At 36.7% G+C, this 22,893-nt stretch overlaps 3 protein-coding genes and 1 long non-coding RNA gene across 5 annotated transcripts in view; 2 read left to right on the plus strand and 2 right to left on the minus strand.

Moving 5' to 3' along the window:
• The window catches only part of LOC127869465 (uncharacterized), a 314,131-nt gene that overhangs the window by 239,325 nt on the left and 51,913 nt on the right, over positions 1-22,893 (plus strand). The gene's annotated exons all lie outside the window — the stretch shown is intronic.
• Positions 1-22,893, minus strand: part of LOC127869500 (uncharacterized) — a 293,685-nt gene that overhangs the window by 201,518 nt on the left and 69,274 nt on the right. The window lies entirely within an intron of this gene.
• LOC127869464 (uncharacterized) overlaps positions 1-22,893 on the plus strand; it is a 239,366-nt gene that overhangs the window by 164,560 nt on the left and 51,913 nt on the right. The gene's annotated exons all lie outside the window — the stretch shown is intronic.
• LOC127869485 (uncharacterized) lies at positions 6,143-9,992 on the minus strand. Its single transcript, XM_052412113.1, has 3 exons — positions 9,756-9,992; positions 8,920-9,068; positions 6,143-8,778 (listed from the first exon to the last, which is right to left on the minus strand). Exons 1-3 carry the CDS (start codon positions 9,820-9,822, stop codon positions 8,608-8,610), a joined length of 387 nt encoding a protein of 128 aa, XP_052268073.1. The 5' UTR covers positions 9,823-9,992; the 3' UTR covers positions 6,143-8,607.

The raw sequence follows: 22,893 nt of genomic DNA on the forward strand, positions 1-22,893 counted from the left end.
TTTGGATTTTGGTACTACCAACAACCTCGCACTTGATCCAGATTCGTTCACAAACCATGAACGCATTAGTAAAGGTAGTATTAGTAATATCATAGCATTACTATTCCAATCAGACTGTTACTGTGGTCAACATATGTTCATATTATATGTTTTAAAATGATTTGATGAACAAATCATAACATTTCATACCAAAAATAAAACAGTCAACACAACAACTATCTATTAGTTGCATTAAGAATATTGAATATAATAGTCCATGTTAATCTACTTAAACCGTTGCATATGGAGTAATTTAAAATATATTATTTTACTTCAACCGATTAGTTCACCAGAAAGGTGATAAAAGGACATACTGCTATTGAGGAGGTCATATTATTCACTCTCCAGTGATAAATGATTTATTAATTGATGTATGTAATTTGAACATTATAATTATTTATATTCAGCACGCATTTCTGTAAAATTATCATGTATTTGTATATGACGATAAGCTTGTTATGCTTAAGTCAAGATAAATATTATGTTATGTAATTTTATGTTATGTTATGTCATATTAAATACGCGTTATTATCGGTCATCGTCATAATTGTGTGTTTTCGCTCCATAGCTTACATAGCTTCATAATTTGTTAAATAGTGTTGCTACTATACTAAGTTTCTTTAATAGCTTGACCTTTACATAATTTTGCAGAAAACAATTAAAAGAAACCAATTTGTATTTGTTTGTATGAAATAGAGCTTAATTTCTTTTAAAGTCAATAAATATGAAAACAGGATTTGTCGTTTATATTTTATTTTTGGCGTGCTTCCAAGGATAATACAGCTCTATTAAAAATTCACACTAAACGCTTCATATTGTTAATGAATGATATACTGTCCTTATAGCCTGACGTAAGTGTATTTATTCTTGATATTATGCTGTGACCAAAACATCGTAATTATGTTTCATTTATGTTACAGGGAACCTTATAGACAGATGGTTTCAAAATTATAAGAGCATTATCTGTTAGTCAACATCACTGTATGCTTCCGGCTTTTTAGTTAACCTTTATCCTTGCATATTTTTAGGTTTTGTAAATTTTTAATTAATAACGTAACAAAATGTGTAATTAAGACTTACAAAATTTGTTTTAGAAGTAAAATCTAGTAAATATTGTTATAACATAATCTGTGATTCAGCAATTTTTGTTGATCGAACGGTAATAAGCAGAGAATATAACAATGCTTGCAGTGATTTTTTTTCAAATGGGATGTTTTATATTATTTGTAAGTTCAGCGACCAGCAGCCTCGCTTTTCCCAGCAGTGCTCCGTCCGCACAAAAAAGTGGATCATATTCCGCAGAAAACCATGATCTTGTTAACATTTTTTTAAAGATCAACAAGTTGATTTATTATTATATGTATTCTGTGTTCTACAGATTCTTTGGTTTGTTGATCCAGAAATAAGAAACTTATAGTATCAGGAATGCAAGTTGTGTTAATACCCGTAAATGCATTTCAAAGGCACACATCAATTGATTTTCCCCTAAATTAGGTAATAATGTATTACATATACTTCATGCCTGAGCGACTTCCGCCTAATAGAATATTCAGTATTATGATATATTGTGCGCTTTTGTATAATAACTTGAATTATTGGGGTTTTGTACTGCAGCGATAGGCAAAGGCTTTTGTTCCGCATATTAATCAAATACTCGAAGTACTGGTGGGGCGATTTTGCTAAAATGTTGTGGTCGTTAAAACACACCGCGATGCTAACCAATCACCTTTTTGAAGAAAACAGATGGAAGTAAGGAAGGGTGACAGGCTGTCAACATTATATAATTTAGCTATTTCGGTTAAATGTAAATAATGCTTTTAAAAACAAGTCATTGTCGTATTGCCAATTGATAGCTAAACTGCGAAGATATAATACACTTACCCAGTTCCAAACTTGACATAGATTTGATAAAGACATGCATTGCAGTAATTTCTATTTAGAACATTAAGGTTTATGAATCGTTCTTGCCTCCGTGTGTGTCAAAGTATAAAGTAAATCTATTCAGTATCAAATAAGATACGGAAAATGTTAGTTTTTGAGCAATTGGATACAAAAGGTCAATGTCAACCGGGGATCAAGGCTACAAAGTTAACCCAATTCCAAACTAGTCATAAATTTGGATCGTTCTGCATTATGATGCGCTACACAAACTTAAGATATTACCGTCTTTATGTACGGGAGCTATGACGATTATCTTTGGAGCGGGATTACGAATGTTCGAGCACCACGTGGGCACGGTTTGACACTGGCGGCCACCTTTCAAACAGCTAGATATATATCGAGACGCGTTCTGGGAAAACGAGGATTAATGAATGTGTGTGAAGCGTCCTTCAATAGTATCCTGTGCAGTCTGCACACATGCTAATCAGTTACGATACATTTCGCGTGGTAAAGAAGTCTTTTTATATTGAAAATCCAGTTTAGGCCGAAAGTGTCGCCCCTTATTAGCCTGTGCGGACTGCAAACTCTAAGCTGGAACGACGCTTTTTTGCACGTGAATTAAGCCCAGTTTTCGCAGCGATTGGCTCACGTTATTACCGCCCTGTAAAGCACCCGATATTAAGAATACGAATAAGGATTATATATGTTCGTCAGAAAAGGTTTCTTATACATTTGATTATCTTTATCGTGAACATTTTCATCTAATAATCAAACGCTTTACTTATATTAATATACAAATGTATTATGATTTGCAACTTTTGAAATAGTATTAAACAGTGAATTCAACAGTTATTTCAAAGGGCTAGAAAGCGTATTTCCATTTCCGCAAGATTGTAACCTGAAGACGGTTCTTAAGAAATTTAACTCTGTTACATTAACAAGTACACAAAAAGATTTGTCTACCTTGAAATTGCACACAGTTTCTGCAACTTACTTCTAAGCTCTAACATTAGTCGAGAAGCTAAGGAACCCTGTTATGGCCATCAAAAGTGCGGGGATTGATTTTACCATAGTATGGTTTTGATAACGCTAAATCGCAACTTTGTATTTATTTGCACCCAAGCGCCACTAATAAAATATTTGGAAAACGTTTTTTATTTACATTCTAACATTGAAGATTAAATCGGCAATTCTGATTATCCGATTCGTAGAAATTGTTAAATATCGTAAACGTCAAACAATGACGTAATTTCGTCATTGAGAAATGAAAGACAATGCCTTTAATGATATAAACCTGTCATGAACTTCGTGTAAAATGGCCTAATTTCGTACATTTCCGTCACCTCGCAACGGCCTCCGAGTATGTTAGTAAAACTACGATACTTTTGTCAAATGCAGTCGTGGTGTATTGTCACCAGATACGACTCGAGTTAGTCTGTTCAACAGGCCTTAGGTTAACGGAGTTAGCCTGTACGGACAGGCAATGGTATTACCATCATACCATTTGGTATGGGGTTAGCCTGTAGATAACCTGGATAAAAGATCTATAAATAAATAGGTTATTTATAGATGACGAAGGAAAAGGGATTAGGTCACGGTATCTCGATCTCTCAATTATTTATTGAAAATAATGAAGAAAAACGCCCTTTTAGGTCTTGAACTTAATAAATATGTGAAATATGGAATGCAAATATTAATTTTATTCAAGGAATTTATAACATTTTAAGATTGAATATAATAAATGCTAAAGTGAATCTATCTTGTTACCGCGTGGTTTATTTGAAATACCTGTGAAATGTACAATAGATTCATAATATTGAAAAACACTATGCATTTGTTGATACATGTAGTTAAATTATATTTAAGTATGCAATAGCAAAAATAATAACAAACAAAAAGTATGAACGTAATTTTATTTAATTATTTTTTTAATTATTTACCCATCTATTTATCTAATTATTAATTAATTCATTCATTTATTCTTCCATCCGTCCGTCAGTTCGTCCATCCGTTTGTTTGTTCGTTTGTGACGTTCGTGCGTTTGTTTATTGTTTGTTGGTTGGTTCGTTCGTTCTTTGGTTCGTTCCTCGGATCGTTCGTTTGTTTGTTCGTTTGTTTGTTCTTTTGTTATTTCGTTCTTTTTTGATTTTGGTCTTTGGTTAATTCTTTTTTTTTCGTTTGTTCGTTCGTTCGTTCGTTCATTCGATCATTCATTCGTTCGTTCGTTCATGCATTTATTCATTCATTTATGTATTTATGTTCGTTTGTTCATGAGTTCGTTCGTTTGTTCATCCATCCATCCATCCATCCAACCTTCCTTCCATCCTTCCATCCTTCTTCCTTCCGTCCGTCCTTCCTTCCGTCCTTCCTTCCGACCTTCCTTCCTTCCTTCCGTCCGTCCGTCCGTCCGTCCGTCCGTCCGTCCGTCCTCCTCCCTCCCTCCCTCCCTCCCTCCCTCCCTCCCTCCCTCCCTCCCTCCCTCCCTCCCTCCCTCCCTCCCTCCTTCCCTCCCTCCCTCCCTCCCTCCCTCCCTCCCTCCCTCCCTCCCTCCTCCCTCCCTCCAGTCCTTCCTCCCTCCCTCCCTCCCTCTCTCCCTCCCTCTCTCCCTCCCTCCGTCCCTCCCTCCGTCCTCCCTCCGTCCCTCCCTCCGTCCCTCCCTCCGTCCCTCCCTCCGTCCTCCCTCCGTCCCTCCCTCCGTCCTCCCTCCGTCCCTCCCTCCGTCCCTCCCTCCGTCCCTCCCTCCGTCCTCCCTCCGTTCCTCCCTCCGTTCCTCCCTCCGTTCCTCCCTCCGTTCCTCCCTCCGTTCCTCTCTCCGTTCCTCCCTCCGTCCCTCCCTCCCACTCACGACCTCCCTCCCTCCATTCCTTACTTCCTCCCTCCCATCCATCCATCCAGCCAGCCAGCCAGCCAGCCAGCCATGCCAGCCATTTATTCATTCATTCAATTTTTGATGTATTTAATAATTTATTTATTTATTTTGTGTTCAACCTTTTAGCTTTTTCTAGTTAATTAAATGTATTAATTTTCTTTTTAAATATATTGTTGTAACAAACATACAAAATAAAATTATATAAAACGTTCTAAATTGAAATAGTGTAAATTATTAAAATTAAATAGAAATAACATCGGTGAAGTTCCATGGGTGCTTTTCACAGTATAATACAAGTTTAAACTCTCACATACCAGGAAAAAAATTCAATGCACGTTATTAAATAACTTAACAATTTGGGCGCAAAGTTGGTTTCTATCACAGCACATAGTACATTTGAAATAAACATTCGCTTGCAAGACATCTAATTGGACAAAGATGCAATTATAGTCCTTTATAAAATACGATTTAGCCTCAACTTATCTGTTGACTTTTAAGTAAGATATCATCTGCCTCCATAGGATGTTTATTAGTTGTTTTTATTATTTACTTAATTGTATGTGTCGTCCTCAGTTGTCTCCAGGTGTCTAGAAAATCACTTCTTTGATGTCATCTATACTCTTCAATTAACAAGTCAACGGCGCTATTTTCAGACGATTTTTTATTTCAAAATTGGATTCCATATTATTTTGGCCATGCTTTCTAAACATACATGTTTCAACAATAAAACAGCGGAAGTCTACACTGTGTATTAGCAACCTGCTGTGGTGATCCCTTTCTTATCTATTTGAGCGTAAAATTATCTGATATAGATCAGACATCGGCCGGCTATTAGTCTGACTTAAATTGGTTGTGATCCCTAAATCTTATCCATTTGAGCGTCAAGTTCATTCATATAGATCAGACATCGACCGGCTCCGTTATATAGTAGTCTGACTTAAATTTTATGTCGTAAAGTACAGGTTAGATTGTCCAATTAAGAAACGCAAGTAGTCATACATGTGTGATTAGAATGTGTGGAAAGAAAACTGCGTCTAAATGAAATACTTAAATACCATATAGTTCAATTTTTGAGAACAGACGTATGCTACATACATAATATGCCATATGACTGATATAAGGATGCATATAACAGTGCTTAATGTAGTTCAAGTTATATGTACGCACACAAGTGTTTAGTTTGATTACTTCCAATATGGTTTTCTTTCCCGGCAAATACTATAATTAAGTGTATTGTAGTGCTGTACATCAACTGCAACATGGTTACGACATGGTTATTGCATATTGATTTGTGCATACGTCCATGCCATTGCTAGAGAAGCTGGTCATATGTGCGGTGAAACTAAAACATAATTTAATAAATATACATTTATTCAGGTTGCATCACAGAAATTTTATCCTCAAAGTGTGTACATGTAAACAATAGTGAAATTGCCAAATTTATTGACATGATGTTTGTCAATAAATGTAAGTATTTTCTCTGTTCTCTTCAAAACCCATCGACCTTAAATTAAATATAAGTGATGCTAAGTTGTGATGTTATCGTTTGGCTGTATGTTCTTTCTCGACGTCCTGATTGAAAACGATTCGCTTAAATGGGAGAAAAGTGCGTTGTTCCGTTTCAAATGTTCTAAAAGTTTATAGCTCTAATGACAATCATAAGTTAATTGCTGTTTACAAACAGGCTCAATAGTTATGTCCTGTATTAAGGTTATAAGTTTCATGCATTAAAGTAAACACTTTAAGAACAAGGATAATTAAAAGATCTGATTTGACGTTTCACTAGCGTGTTTTTTCCATGAATGTAATTTAAAGTTAAGAATAATGTTTTCCAACGTACCGTAATAACTCTTAAGTTAAGGGCACTAAATTTTCGGACAACTCCATTTTCAGCAAGAATAATTTGGGCCGTGCTCTGTGAAAAGGGGGTTTAATGCATGTGCTTAACATGCCGTCCCAGATTAGCCTGTGCAGTCCGCACAGGCTAATCAGGGACGAAAACTTTCCGCTTTAATGAAATTTTTCGTTTCAAGAAAGTATCTTCTTATCAAAATTCTAGTTAAAACGGAAAGTGTCGTCCCTGATTAGCCTATGAGGACTGCACAGGCTAATCTGGGACGACACTTTACGAACATGTATTTAACCCCTTTTTCACAGAGCACGGTCCAATTATGTTTCGTGAATCAACATTTTCGGACAGAATATTTCACAATGTAACGACAATAACAAAATATGATAAATCGGTAGAGCGGGTACGCCTGTCATGTTAAAGGTTTACAAACATTTTGAAATGTATACCGAACACACCTTGCATACCTATATTTTCATTAAAATTTCATTAAAACGCATGATCGTTTTGTTTATGGACATGCGTTGTTTGACCTGTGATAAAGTTTAAACATCCCTGGTAAAACATTTCACAAGTCTTGCCGTGCTTAATATAACCTCATTTAAAATAGAAATATTTCTGAATCGACCGGAAAGCTCCACACTGCAGTTGATCCTAATTGTGCACCAATTGATGTTCAAACAAACTCGTTTGCTTTCTGTGGTGGCTTGAAACAAAATGAAAACGTACTGAACAACCAAAAAGCACCGCGACACGTATGGATAAATTAATTTTATTTCAACGTTCTTGCTTGGATCATTGAAGTTACCCCGGGTCATATAAAAAAAATTATAAAAATTGGTACTCTTCTGATTGTGCAGCTGAAGTTACGCATTGTTCATATTTGAAGGTGCCATTTGTAGACATATTTAAGCCGCGCTCTGTGAAAAGGGTTTTAATGCATTCGCGTAAAGTGTCGTCCAAGATTAGCCAACGCAGTCCGCACAGGCTAATCGGGGGCGACGCTTTCCGCTTGTAAGATATTTTTCGTTCAAAAATGTATCTTCTTAGTAAAAATCAAGTTTAGGCGCAAAGTGTCGACCCTGATAAGCCAGTGTGGACTGCACAGGTTAATCTGGTACGACACTTTACGAACATGCATTAAACCCCTTTTCTCACCGAGCGGGGTTCATTTTTTTGTGAACTTAACGACAAGCTTATAATATAAACTATTCGCACCAGGAAATAGAACCGCAAATACGTTTAGGACAGAAAGTTGCTGATAAGAGGTTGTGTTTACACTTATTAAGAATGTTTTATGTGAATCAATGTCTTGCAATTGCATTTACCGACCAGCGCCTTAACTTCATAAAATTTAACAATAAAGATGACCGATGGGACAGAAGTTGCGTGTTTATGTGTGAGTTCATTCGGATGAACAAGGCAATGTCCATTCTTGGCTTAGATAAATAATGATTATTATATATATACTACCGGGACTATATGTCAGTATTAGTTTATAAAGTGTTACATGGTTTGTTCTATGCGTAGACATTTTATTCCTACGGATGCACGCCTATACAAAGCTTGCTGCAGAAATGATATGACTGTTTGAGTGGCTTATACATATTACACACCTTCTCATTATGAACAGTGCTCTTCGAAAAAGGGGCTTAATGCATGTGCGCAAATTGTCGTGCCAGATAAGCCTTGAAGTCCGTACAGGCTAATCAAGGACAACGCTTTCTGCATAAACTATACGAAAGTTATAATACAAGCGGTAAGTACAGGCTAATCTAGGACGGCACTTTACGAAGATGCATTAAACCCGTTTTTTACAGAGCACGGCTTTTATTTAATCATGCCGTGTGAATGAAGGTTTTCTAATAAATCGTCTTTTTTATAATGTTTAAATAAAGATTTCCTGTGGACTCGTGGCCATATATTGGTTGTCAAATGTGTTCTGCGCATCTCTTCCAGGTGTTTCGTTCTACTGGTAATCTCCCTCGCCGTTGTAGTAGGAAGCATCAGTAGTTGTAGGTCCCGGGTTGGTTGTTGTGCCTTCACAGCGGGCTGTCAAAGCGCCGATGATGTCACGGCAATGTTGATTGTTGGAGACTACCCATGGAATCCTCGTGATTTGCAGTTTAGATGCTGGGTCCTACAACAAAAGAAACACGTTGGTGAAAGTTGAGTACCTTAAAATTTCACGCAACATTTTCTACTTTTCTTATTAGAATAAGGATAAATTTTATGAATATGGTGACCACTAATAATGTATGCCATATTGCAGAATATTAACCTCGACGCTGAAACCATTCACACTTATTATGACATTGAGATTGCATTTCCTGGCGTAAATCAACAGGGGGCTTCTCCTACAGTCACTTGGCCACTGCAGGCCCAACTGTTCATCATCGATGTTGTAGAGGACATACTCCGAGTTAAAATCTGTAATACAAAGAACGTTGTTAAACAAATATAAATGTCGTTCTGATTAACATTCAAGTAGTTTAGTGGAGACAAAGTTTTCCATCAGAAAAAGATGTTGATATCGACTGGGGAGCCAAATGGCGAACTGCTTCAACAGGAAAGGCATTTGATATGGACTGGAGTGACACAAAGCAACCTGCTGTATACTGAATAGACACTGGTGCTGATATTATGCACTGTACTTTAAATACTGAACACTTAAAATTACGGATGTATTTAGATGGCAACACGGATGCCTGTACTTATGATATGTTTGACATTAAAAATTCCTATATGATTAAGACTAAAACTAATATTTAAGAAAATAGATGTGAATGATGCATTTTTCATTAAAATATTTTGATGATAACGTCATCACAAAAATCACCTTTCCGTCAGAGATGCCGAGTCAAACGGAACAATTTAAAACACAACACAAACTGTTGTTAATGTCATCTTAAAATAGAAATATAAGATCTCATATTTGCTTAGAAATAAACATGTGTTGGTCGGATATTCGACCATTAAAACTATTCGCATTAGAATTGTATTCCCTTTTTTGTTTGGACGACAAACACAGTTTTTTAATTATAACGCTAGTCGTTGTTTACCGTCTAATGAACACTTTAACATATCAACTTATTTCACAAATACAAGTTTTCTTACCTTTTGCACTGACAACCGCCACGCACACAACAAATACTAAAAGTATGAGCTTGTTCATCTTTGTCATTCAGAGGATCTGTAAGAACTGACGTAGCCTGAATACGCACTCGTTTTTTTTTACTCTTTACAAGATCTTGATCTTTAAACGTTTCAAAATACGGGACACTACAAAAAAACTCCAATTAATTTGGCGTGTTTAACGTCAACATATTCAGGATCTACACTACAATGTTTATTTGTAGCTCGATTGTTTAAGTAGCGCTTCCTTAAACACAATCGATTCATCCTAAAGATTTTGAATCAAAACTTCCTTGATTAATGTTATTTCCGTTAAATGGGTATTGTCAAAGTTTTTCATTTATAATAAGTCTAGAAAAAAAACAATCTAGTATGTGTAAGCATGAGTCCTCTATAAATGTTTTTCAAATGGTTGCAACCAATATGCACTTCAAGATCACATTTTTCTTTATTAATATCACACTTGCACGCATACGTACGCATGCACGCACACCCGAGGGCATGCACGTTCACACACACGCACGTTCAAACACACGCGTACACACGCACGCACACACACCACATACAATAAAAAAATTAATGATTTGAACGATTATTACAAAGTTTGAGGTCCTTTCATCGGTGTTGAGCTTAAATCTCACACTCGGACCAGAGGTTTAAAAAACAAACATTTCATTTAAAATACACAGTATATAATTACACTAAAAATTAAACCTATTCAACAAAAATAATACATTTCGATTGCAGTACCACATTATTTCTCATTTTGAAACGATGTTAACAAACGTTTCAAAATAACTGTTGTCAGTGCAGCACACCGTGCAATCGACTAACGCATCGTCTGCGGTTCATCCATCGGCTGCGGTACTGTATACATGTCGAGTAAAAGCGGAGTGTAAGTATTTCCCTATTCTTTATATTTTACGTATTGAATTGAGCAGATTTGCGTGTGTTCTTTGAGAGCCTCAGTAAGAATGACTGTGTGAACGTAATCCTTACTTTCCAAGCTGCTTACTTTTAAAGAAATCCGTTAGAATGTGGTCAAAAATCAAACAAAATTCACCACTCTCTCTGTCAAACTCTAATTACACAGGATTTAGACCAAAGATAAATATGAACATTTTATTGAAATATTTAAACATTTCTCTTCGGTTGTTCCAAATTACAGCATCCCACATGAACACACAACATTTTTATCAACATTTAAATTCGAGTGGGGTTGGAAAAACGGCGCAAGTGCAGTGTCTATACTTATTACCTAGAATCTTTCTTATCAAAAAGGATTTATCAGACAATACATTGTATACGCTTTATGTTCTATTAAATACCAAGCAGTGGCTTTAATTACGAACACACAATAAAGAAGCTATGAAGGTTGTTCTTTTGCGCTGGATTCATCATTTGAGTCAATAAATTCCATAACTCAGAGCAATATTTGCTTACTCGAATATTTCAACAATATCACATAGTCTTCAACAGCGATGTGCTGGTCAGTTGAGCGAGTCACGTGACGTAGGATGGTCACGTGGCACGAGGAGAGAATTGTACACAGACGGAAGTTCCAGCCCCTCGTTTGTTTAGGTTATGTATTGGTTCACAAAACTAACTTTACGACGAAGGATAAATGAAGTAATAAAATCAAAGTACTGAAAGTACTGGTGGGGCGATTTTGCTCTAATTTTTGTGGTCGTTAAAACACTACACACCATGATGCCAAGCAATCACCTTTTTTGTAGAAAACAGATGGAAGTAAGGAAGCGTGACAGGCTGTCAACATTATATGATTTAGCTATTGTGGTTAAATGTAAATGCTGCTTTTTAAAACAAGTCATTGTCGTATTTGCGAATTGATAGCTAAACTGCGCAGATATAATACACTGACCCAGTTCCAAATTTGACAAAGATTTGATAAAGACAAGAATTGCAGTAATTTCAATTAAGTCCAGTAACTTTTATGGATCGTTATTATCTAAGTACACGAGCCTCCGTTCGTATCAAAGTATAAAGAAAATCCATTCAGTATCAAGTAAGATACGGCTAATGTTATATAGCAATTGGATACTAAAGGTCAATATCAACCAGGGATTAAGCTAAAACAGTCAACAGAAAGGTATTGTCCGAAGGGGTGTTCTGTCAAAGAATTAAGTAATTCAAAAATAGGGGGAAAGTATCACCTTCAAGGTACTCGAACCAACCACCCCGTGATTAACAGTATAGTGCTCTACTAACTGAGCTAGCCGGATGGAAACAATCATGTCCGAAAAATGTATCATTAAAAAATTGAAACAATTTCCGATAGCTTTTACATTTTCTGATTGGTCATTTTTTTGCAACGCAAAATACCGATCTACTTCGTCACAGTGTTTTTGTGGCGCTTTAATACTAATACCATGCGATAGGAGCTATTGTGTTTGCGAATGCAGAATCTAGAGATGCAAAGTGGTTGGTTGCGGTAACGGACTTCTTTCTTTGGTATACGTATATAATGTTACCTCCTGGGCGAATTGCAGAAGGCAATCGCCCCAAAGACGTGCATTGATTTTGAAATGTCAAGTTCACTCTGGTCTTCACTGTTTAAATTCAAGTGAGCTCAGTAGAGAACTTTCTACCATTACAATCAGAACCATGATCCAATCATGCTGTCAAAATTATGCTTAAACTTTCAAAATGGTAACATTGCCGGAAATATTAATGAAGAACCAGAGTTTGTGAAATTGTGACAATATCTTGACATGAATTATAACTTCATTTATAGAAAGCCGCATTCTGTCAGCGGACAACTCTTTGATGTATCTTTGCAGTATATTTCCGTCCTGCATATGACAATGAATGCGCTATATGCTCCAGCTCAGGTAGATAGATGATTTTTTTCTTTTAAAGAATACGGCTTTGCAAAAATAAATACTTACACAATCTTGTTTTGTTTTTTTAATTCATGAAATACAATGATATCACTCCATATATCGATACATGTTTTGTAATGGTCGTACACTAATATTGTCATACGCCGATAAGATGAATATTGATTTTTTTTTTTAAACAATAGTTTTTAGGTTTTAGTTTAACAACTTAAAAAATAATTACTACGAAACGAATACAGCATCCTACCTACCCATTATTGTTAAAAGACCGCGCGTCATTTCATTGTTTTTCCAATAAAACTGCTGCGATGTCCGTTGATAACAATAATATATTACTGACAATGTTCACATTATGTGAAATGATGTATATACGAGGTTCAACAAAAATGATGAATCAGCAAACACCAAACATTAAGCTTGAATACACAGTCCGCGACATGGCAACTAGACAGTGTTTCATCCATTTCTAACAAAAAATCGTGTATTAACAGGAGACCATAACATACCGATTTCCAATACAAACGGCTGTCCACCCGTCAGCATGCCGATGACAGATTGCCACATAGATCGGAATGGATGCTTGCTATGTCAAGGATCAAGTACATAAACCACTGTTCAAACCCTTTGTATGGTAACATCAGAAATATTCTTGCTTAAAAGACGTCATTACTTTTGTAATCCCAATCAGTCTCACGTTTATTTCAATGTACAGGGATATTGTCTTTTCTTAAGCTTGAATACACAGTCAGCTGAATGTAACCAGGCAGCGTTGCATATAGTTTTACATCCTGTTTTAATAGTAAACGCTAATATAACGATTTCCAATACAAACGGCTGTCCACCCGTCAGCATGCCGATTACAGATTGCCACATAGATCGGAATGGATGCTTGCTTTGTCAGGGGTCAAGTACGTTAACCTCTTTCGAATGCATGTGTGTGGTAACAGCAGACGCCTTCTGCAGTTTTAATTGAATAGTCTTGCTAAGAAGGTTACTTTCCTTTTTTAAGCCAAAGTGTATTAAATTGGTTACGCTGTTTTCATTTTTGAGCGGTAATGAATAAGACTAAACCTATATATAGCACGTCCTGTCTTTAGACGTTTACATAAAACGGAGATTTAACCTCGGTAGTATGTTAGTGGTTTAGCATAATATAAGTGTAAACATATTTCATTGTATGCTTTCATGTTACTTAGAGAGAAACACTAGTGAATTAAAACTAATATTTCACTGTTTCAAACAGTGAACATAGACAGTGAAACATATTGATAATTTTCATTATTTTACCGCAACTATTTTTGGTTTCCAAATTGTAACGCCTACTGTTACCAAGGGCGGCTACTCTGCATGAATTGTTTATAACACCATACGGATTAGCTTCCTTTGAACATGCATGTTATGACATTTTGGGGCGCCAAACAGGACATTTGTAAACATACAATAACAAGAATTCGGTTCAATATCGATTTTAATTTAATCATGATCATAGATACAAATATTTTGTCTATGATTATTCGTTATAATTAATATTTATAATCCACCGATTCAAACAAATATTCTCTATATATTTGCCAATCGTTGAGTGACACTAATTTTAATTTTAGTCGTTACAACAACGACAACATTGACAACTCCAACAACAGCGCCAACAATAACGCCGACAACAACAAAAATAACCACACGACCAACCAGAAGTACGTCCATAACTACGAAATCAACGTGGCAAAAAACAGTAAAAATTGTAACAGTAAAATTAAGATCGCAACAGCCAACCATTTCAACAACAGCAAACACAACATTTACGCCGATACAATTAATTTCACAAGTAGCAATATCCATTAACAGAACACCCAAAACAACTACTAGCGCAACTCTTGTGACAACTAAGTAAATACCGCAAACACCCTTGCCGGCTCTGCGATCTCTGGCAATGTGACTTTTGCCCTTAGTACAATGGTGAATGCACGATTTAATTATGCTCATTAAAGTAATATAATATGTTTCCGGTTGTTGCATTGACAGCGACTTTAATATCAGGCGGTATAATTCTTTCCTTTACTTCAAAAGTATGACCTCATGCATACTGTCTAGTAAGTGGATTTGTTATGCGTGACAATTAAATATTCAAAACTGATGTTTTATTTAGAATGCAAATGATATTTTATTCAAACTATTTGCCTTTACAATAACTATAATTCATTTTCAAGCAGATACACATACATGTGTAGACCAATAAATATAGATATAGACACACACAGTTGCATTTTGAACGCGTTTTTATATTTGTAAAAATATTATGTTCAATCCACATTGTATATAGTTATACACGAAACAAATTTCTCTTACGTTTGCTTTGTTAAGATGATTTTTGTGTTGTTAATGCCCCTTTCATCTATACCGATTTTCCACTGTGCAGATTTAAAGCAAGGAAACATCTTAACCCTGCCAAGTTTTTTCTTTTGAAGCATCCAGCTTTGTTTTCGATTATTTGTGAATTCCCGCAGCCGATAGATAATGTGGCAGATGTTACGCAATAGGACACGCTAATATCTAATTATTAAATATAATAACACATGATATTAAATTAATTAGATGATTTAATAAACCATTTATAATTTAAGTACACTAAACATCGTATGCGTGACATCATAATACTTATGCTGGTTTGTTATACCATTTATTTAACAAAATTAACTAGTTGCTTTAACCCATTCATGCCTAGCGTCCTGAAAAAATGACATTGCAAACAGCGTAGACCCAGATGAGACGCCGCATAATGCGGCGTCTCATCTGGGTCTACGCTGTTTGCTTAAATGAATTTCTTTATGGAATATTCTAAATATAGAAATAAATATACTTGACACCCCTAATTTTGGAAATAAAGTGATCCAATTTAGAAGGATGGGAGAGTCCACTGGGCATAAATGGGTTAAAACCGTGATCAGTAGTTCACGACTATAATATTACATTCATCAAACAATCGACAACCAAAATAAAATAAAAAATCGTAAGTCAATGTTATTGTTATTGTTCAAGTTATTGACTCGCCTGCAGTCAGATTATTCAATGTTCATCAAATCTTGGTTTTTCTAATTACTGTGACAATCATAAAAGGTGTAATAGTACGTGTCAAAAGGACTGAGTCCCATCAACTCATGGAAATAAGAAACTTCCAAACTTTGTTCGGGTCTTATAGAAATTTCACTGCATATTTTCTAAGCAAAATAATACAGTGATCAATTGTATTTTGTAAAGTTTATGTATATGTATGTTTGTATTACATAGATTAATTTGGAAATTAATTGATACGCACAAACAGGCATGTCTTTACGCACTTAAACAAGCTTTCTGAATTAATATAATATCTCTGACACAATGACCTCTGACTATATACCATAAAAATTCAATGTTAAGTGTCTTTAAAAATATAGCCATAATAAATCTCAAGAACGGAGTAACTTTTTGAGACACAAAACAGAGGAAAGTTTTCAGTGATTTTAAAAGATACTTTGAAAAAAGCAAAGTTGATTTTGTGACTACGGAAATACTACCGTATGTATGTTGTATATACCCAGTGTGCAATATGTTGCGTTATATCTCGGATATATTTCACAATGGGTTATATAATGCAAATCACTTGGCCACTTCCTATACAGACATCGTCCGTGGACAATTTCCCTATCTTGCCTATAAATGCAGCATGATTCCTACTCATATAATTTATTCTAATAGAAGCTCATATGAATTTGACAGTGAATATACATGTCAAAAATTAAATTAACCAGGTATGATGAACACATATCAACTTCAAAATATACAACTTAAATGTACATGTTTAAAATGTACATTCCTCTTTATCTGCTTGATGCATTTTAATGAAACGGCACACATGTCTTCGGAATTATAATGCCAGGTTATAGACAAAGACTTATTGTATTGTATTGTATTTCGGAAATTCAGATTAACCTTGTTCGTCAAAAAACTCTTAACTGTTACTGTCATATAGATCTAGCATGAGGTTTTATGTCGGACCAGTTGAGTATACGTCATTTTTGCCAAAACTAAATAAAACGTTTGCTATAAAAAGTGAGGTGGCGATATTATACTGATAACGTTCGTCAATATGGGTTACAGGCTTCTCTAGCGACGGCTGGCTAAAGGGGCCAGTGGAGTCACTTTATCGAAAAAAGACAATGGTTATCTGTTCAATGATGGAGGTATTGTTTTTAATTGTGTTAATAAGTAGCTTCCGTTAAAACATAGAATTGTATTGCATTTGGGTCAGTTCGGTTATGATTATTAAAGTAAAATAAAACAACAAGCGTTTCCGATTAATAGTTTTACATTAGATGGAGATATGGTGCAATAATTTTGGGTATCGTTAGCTTAAAAGCAGACTGTTACTTTAGTGTTAAATAAATTTAAATTAAATGATTGATAACACGTGTAAAATCTACTTGTATATTGCATGAGACATTTATTTTGTAGTTCAGCTTTTAGTTTGCATATACTGTGTATCTAGCAAAATTATTCAATAGGAAATATGTATAAGTAGGCCCTACATCAGTTGTCTGACAAGAATGTAAATCATATTATATCAAAGCGGGATAATAGTCGATCACACTGTTTTGGGAAGTATCTGACCATTTGCCATTTGACTCGATACAACAAAAGACGATGTTTACAAAAAAGTGGTCTGATTTGGTGAAGTATGTACAAATGGGGAATCTGTTTAATGTATCAGTTTTTCAGTCAGACCAAGTGATGGCATTGTGTTTGACGATGTTTACAAAAAAGGTTAAGTCTGATTTGGTGAAGTATGCACCAATGGGGTTTCTTTTAAATTAATCAGTTTTTCAGTCAGACCAAGTGACGGTATTGTGTTTGTTTGAGGCATGTTTGTCCTTCCAACACTTGGTTAGATGCAGACACTGCGCGTCATAAGACACAATTGCTGTTTTTCAATTAAGAGTACCCTTTATGGACGAAATGACGCCTGAATAGAGCCGACTCATATGGGTTTGTTTTGTCAGGTTAATATACAATTTTGTCTTGCTTGAGTATGTCCGACAGACTTTGTGACTGTCTATGGGCTTCTCTAGGGTGCCAATGGACTAATTTTAATGTTAGACCATTTGTTGTTATTCATGTCTATTATGTTTGAGGCTAAGGATGATACAAGATCACACACGGATTTGTGTGTAACCATTGTTTATGCAGCAATTCGATGGGTGGCAACTTGTTGAAACCAGGTATCGATGGTTGTCTGTTGGTTTAGTGTTGAGATTAGTCATAAACTGTATTGCTCATTTGGTATTGCGTATATTAAGCATATAACAAATCAGTATGCTTTTTATAAAAGATTCAGTTGAATAAGTCCCCTCCTTCATGTGCCTCTTTCCCCTGCCATGTGCCCTTCTCTCAACCCTGTGTCGTTTCTCTCCAACCTATTCCTCTCTCTCTCTCTCTCTCTCTCTGTATGTGCCCTTACTCTCCGCCCTGTGTCCCTTTACTCCACAGTGTACCCGTCCTCTCCAACATGTACCCCTCCTCTCCACCCTATGCCCCTTCTTTCCGCCCTGTGACCGTAACTCCGCCCAGTGACGTTACTCCGTCCTGTGACCGTAACTCCGCCCTATGTCCGTAACTCCGCCCTGTGCCCGTAACTCCGCCTTGTGCCCGTCCGTTACTCCGCCCTGTGATCGTAACTCCGCCCAGTCCCGTTACTCCGTCATATGACCGTACCTCCGCCCATTGCCGTTATTACACCCTGTGCCCGTTACTTCACCCTGTGCCCGTAACTCCGCCCATTGCCGTAACTGCGCCCAGTGCCTGTTACCCCGCCCTGTGCCGTTACTCCGCCCTGTGCCCGTAACTCCAACCAGTGACGTAACTCCGCCCTGTGCCCGTAACTTCGCCCTGTGCCCGTAACCTCGCCCTGTGTCCGTAACTCTGCGCTGTGCCGTTACTCCACCCTGTGCCCGTAACTCCGCCCAGTGCCGTAACCGCCCTGTGCCCGTAACTCTGCCATGTGCCCGTAACTCCGCCCTGTGCCCGTATCTCTGACCTGTGCCGTTACTCCGCCCTGTGCCCGTAACTCCGCCCAGTGCCGTAACTCCGCCCTGTGCCCGTAACTCCGCCTTGTGCCCGTAACTCCGCCCTGTGACCGTAATACTGCCCTTTGCCGTTACCCCACCCTGTGCCCGTAACTCCGCCCAGTGCCGTTACTCCGCCCAGTGCCGCAACTCCGCCCTGTATCCGTAACACTGCCCTGTGCCGTTACATCGCCCTGTGCCCGTAACTCCGCCCAGTGCCGTAACTCCGCCCTGTGCCCGTAACTCTGCCCTGTGCCCGTAACTCTGCCCTGTGCCCGTACCATTGCCTTGTGCCCGTAACTCTGCCCTGTGCCGTTACTCCGCCCTGTGCCCGTACCTCTGCCCTGTGCCCGTAACTCTGCCCTGTGCCCTAACCTCTGCCCTGTGCCCGTAACTCTGCCCTGTGCCCGTTACTCCACCCTGTGCCCGTAACTCCGCCCTGTGCCGTTAATCCTCCCTGTGCCCTGCCTCTCACGCATGTGCGGCTCCCGATCAAATCGGGGCTGTGTAATAAAACAATATAATAGCCCGGTAACCTATAACCACGTCAAGGCTTACATCCTCTAGCACCGTTAAGGGACGAGTGGAAAGTTTCAGAGGTAATTACTGTAAAGCATACCGAACTCACTGACTTAATGGATAATGGGTATTAAAAAATCTGATCTAAAGGTCAAATCCTAGTAGCAAAATTCAATACATTAAGTGGGAGAATAACATTTGAGAAAAACATCCTGAAAAAGTTGATATACATTCGATCATTTACGAGATAATCAGTGTATATAAAAACATCCGGTTCAGGTTAGAAAGACAACATCGCGGATCTCTAGGTCATCGCTCCTTCGTATTTAACGAGTTCCCATTAACGGTCGTATCACTAACGCGATTATCCGTGTTTTATTCAGTAAGCTGAGATTGTTTTAGATAGCATCGCGGACCTCTTGTCCACTTCTACGTCATATTTAATGAAATCTCAAGTTCATTCATCTGACCTCACTAAGGACGAAAGTGTTCCATCTAATGGTCACTTAGATTAACACGGACATGAACAGTCGTTTACTATTAAACGTGAAAGGGACATAAGCTATTATTTATTATTTTGCATTGTTTGATTTATACCCTCAATAAATTGGTAACATATTTGAATTAAAATATCATCCAAATTTATTTCGTTACATTTTGTATATCTGATGGTTTTCTTTGTAGGCGCACCTGTGTATGAATAATAAGACGGTTCTATTGTTATAAATAAGTCCATTTAGGTACAGCTTTGCGTAATATTTGACGTCATGATCACGACATTCGTCTATATCATATTTTGATATGTTTAGGTCTTTTAGTAAGGATTCAAACTACACAAACAGGTTATTGTTATATGTTTATGCTTTGATATAGCCATTGGGGGTGGGGAAAATCATTTCTGAATAGCAGTATATGTTAATAAGGAGAACACTGTCTTAATCGATCGATTACATTAAGAAATATTGAACTTGCAGGAGACACCTCAAAACAGCTTAACCGGAAATCATGTCGGGTAAATCGATGGAAAGTTGGGTATAGCTTTGTTACAATTCAAAACAGTTGAACATGAAGTCACGACGGGTTAATGGGTGGATAGTTGAGTATACCTTTGCATTTAAGCTTACGTGTACATGTTCCGGGTAAAAAAATCTTATTCTATTTCAAAACAGTACGTTTAAATGACAGCTTATTGAAGAAATCCAATTACATGTAAACACACGTGTCTTTGTGTGGGGTACAATTATATTCTAAATAAGCAATAACGAATATCTAAAGAACAGCGCGATAAAGAAATATAGTTGCATCTAAAACACACGTATATTTTTAGACCAAATAATATGATTGTTAAGCAATTTAATATGATTACAAAATAGCTCAATTAAGAAATGAAATGACATTTTAGACACTCACATATATTTTCAGGGAATACAATAAGATTATTAAGCAATATAACAGTCTTAAAGTACTGCTCAGCGTAGAATTGCAATGTCATAAAATACACAAACTGTTAATTGTTTTAGGTCACAATGGATCGATGGTTAAGCAATATAACATTTGTTAAATGGGAAAGTTCATGGGAGTTCTAATCATTATTTCAGTTAATCCTTTTAACTGAAAATGTTCGTTTAAAACACCAGCTAAGTTGTGTTCTAAACTAAATGGGCTACATATCCCATAGCTTTGACATTAAAATATACCTATCCGCATATTATATTTTCAAAGGGTCCAACGTGTGCATGTGCTTGTGTTAACTCTGTAAATCAGCTAACAGTCACTGAAAAGAAAAGCATGCTAAATAGAAGCCATACGTAATACCACATCGTCGAGTACATTATCCAACTCATGTGTTAAACAAGCACAGTGCATATCTCCGAAGCTTAATTTAAGTACAACACGTGTATCGAAGTGGTCTTAAGTTCGATGAGATTTTATATTTTTATTTAAAGTATTTTTTATATTAATATCATCTTATATTCATACGCACATATGCTTGTATACTCATAGTTTGGGTTCATATTTGGATGAAAACTGGTGAAGTATTTAAGATCTGTAAATGTAAACGGTATACAGCAGGAAAGATGTCTCCAAACTCAACATTATAATAACCATTCCTTTAGATACAAAGAAAACCATAAAGAATTATGCCATTCATTGATAAAATATTATTTAATTTTAAAACACCTTCATAAATCAGCGCTATCTCCTTATACGATAATTAGGTTGATCATTGTTTTTCACGTTGACGTTTGTAGGCCGTTTGCTATACGGCCTTATCGTATGATCAGACTCGTTCTGCCAATCTCAACGCAGATTAGGTAGGATATGTTTTAATATTTTATTATGAAAAGAAGTATCATTATTCGTTTCTATATTAATAATAGTGTATACGTTAAGGTTCATAATAATAACAAAATAACAAATTGAAAATTATTGTACCACGTGGCTCGGCTATCATCACATGGTCGGATATGCAGGCAAGAATTCACATCTTTGCGCGGGGGTTGTCGTTCCGCGAAATCGTTTGACCTAAACCAGATGATTAGTGCATTGTGGGACATTTGTCTGTGACTAACTGTAACCATTTTGGATAAAGATATCCAATGCAGTTTGTAATTTTATACAATAGAATATCCACTTTCGTTAACATATCCACAAACGGATACATTTACCCAAAGGTTATCAAATGGATAGCCTAAATATATACGTATTTATACAATTGTATGATGGGCGTTACATTTCCCGTCTTTGGAGTATTCAACATCCATATGTAAATGATCTTGAGTGCACAATTTTTGGGCGTGATTTTTTTTTAGAAGCAATATCCTTGAAATCATATTAACGATTTTGAATCAAAACATCCTTGACGTAGTTTATGTCCGTTAAATTGGTATTTTTTAAAGTGTCTATTCTTATAAAAGGTCAAGACAAACAGTCTAGCTGGTGTTTGCAGGGGCACTCTACAAATGTTTTACATTTTGTGTACACAACATTTTAATTAGCAACATAATTTATAAATGAATATCAAATACAGACTCATATATGAGCCTCTCTCTGTAAAAACCGTGTTAATACATGAACGCAAACTGTCGTCCCAGATTTGTCCGTGCAGTCCACAATCCTATGGATGACATTTCCGTCTAAACTAGATTTTCATGTAGAAGCGACTTCCTTTAAACGAACGATTCTACAAAGCGGAAAGTTTTGTTCCTATTAAGTCTGTACGGACAACACAGGCTAATCTAGAACGTTACTCAACGCACATTCATGAAAACTAGTGAAACAAATAAAGCCAGCTTTCCGAGAGCAAGAATCATTTTATGAAAAGGGAGTTAAATTAATGTGCGTAAAGTGTCGTCCCAGATTAGCTTGTGCAGTACGCACAGGCTAATCAGGGATGACACTTTCCGCTTTTATGATATTTTTCGTTTACAGAAAGTCTCTTCCTTGCATAAATACAGTTAAGGCGGAAAGTGTCGTCCCTGATTAGCCTGTGCGGACTGCACAGACCAATCTGGGACTTTACGTTACGCACATTCATTATATCCTCTTTTCACAGAGCAAGGCTCATACAAATATGTTTTGTAAATGCAAGTTTTAATAGTGACTTTTTCCTGTCCCAATCTCTGAAACGCCCCCTTTAAAGTT

This window comes from Dreissena polymorpha, chromosome 2 (genome assembly GCF_020536995.1).
Source record: "Dreissena polymorpha isolate Duluth1 chromosome 2, UMN_Dpol_1.0, whole genome shotgun sequence".
Taxonomy (NCBI): Eukaryota; Metazoa; Mollusca; class Bivalvia; order Myida; family Dreissenidae; genus Dreissena; species Dreissena polymorpha.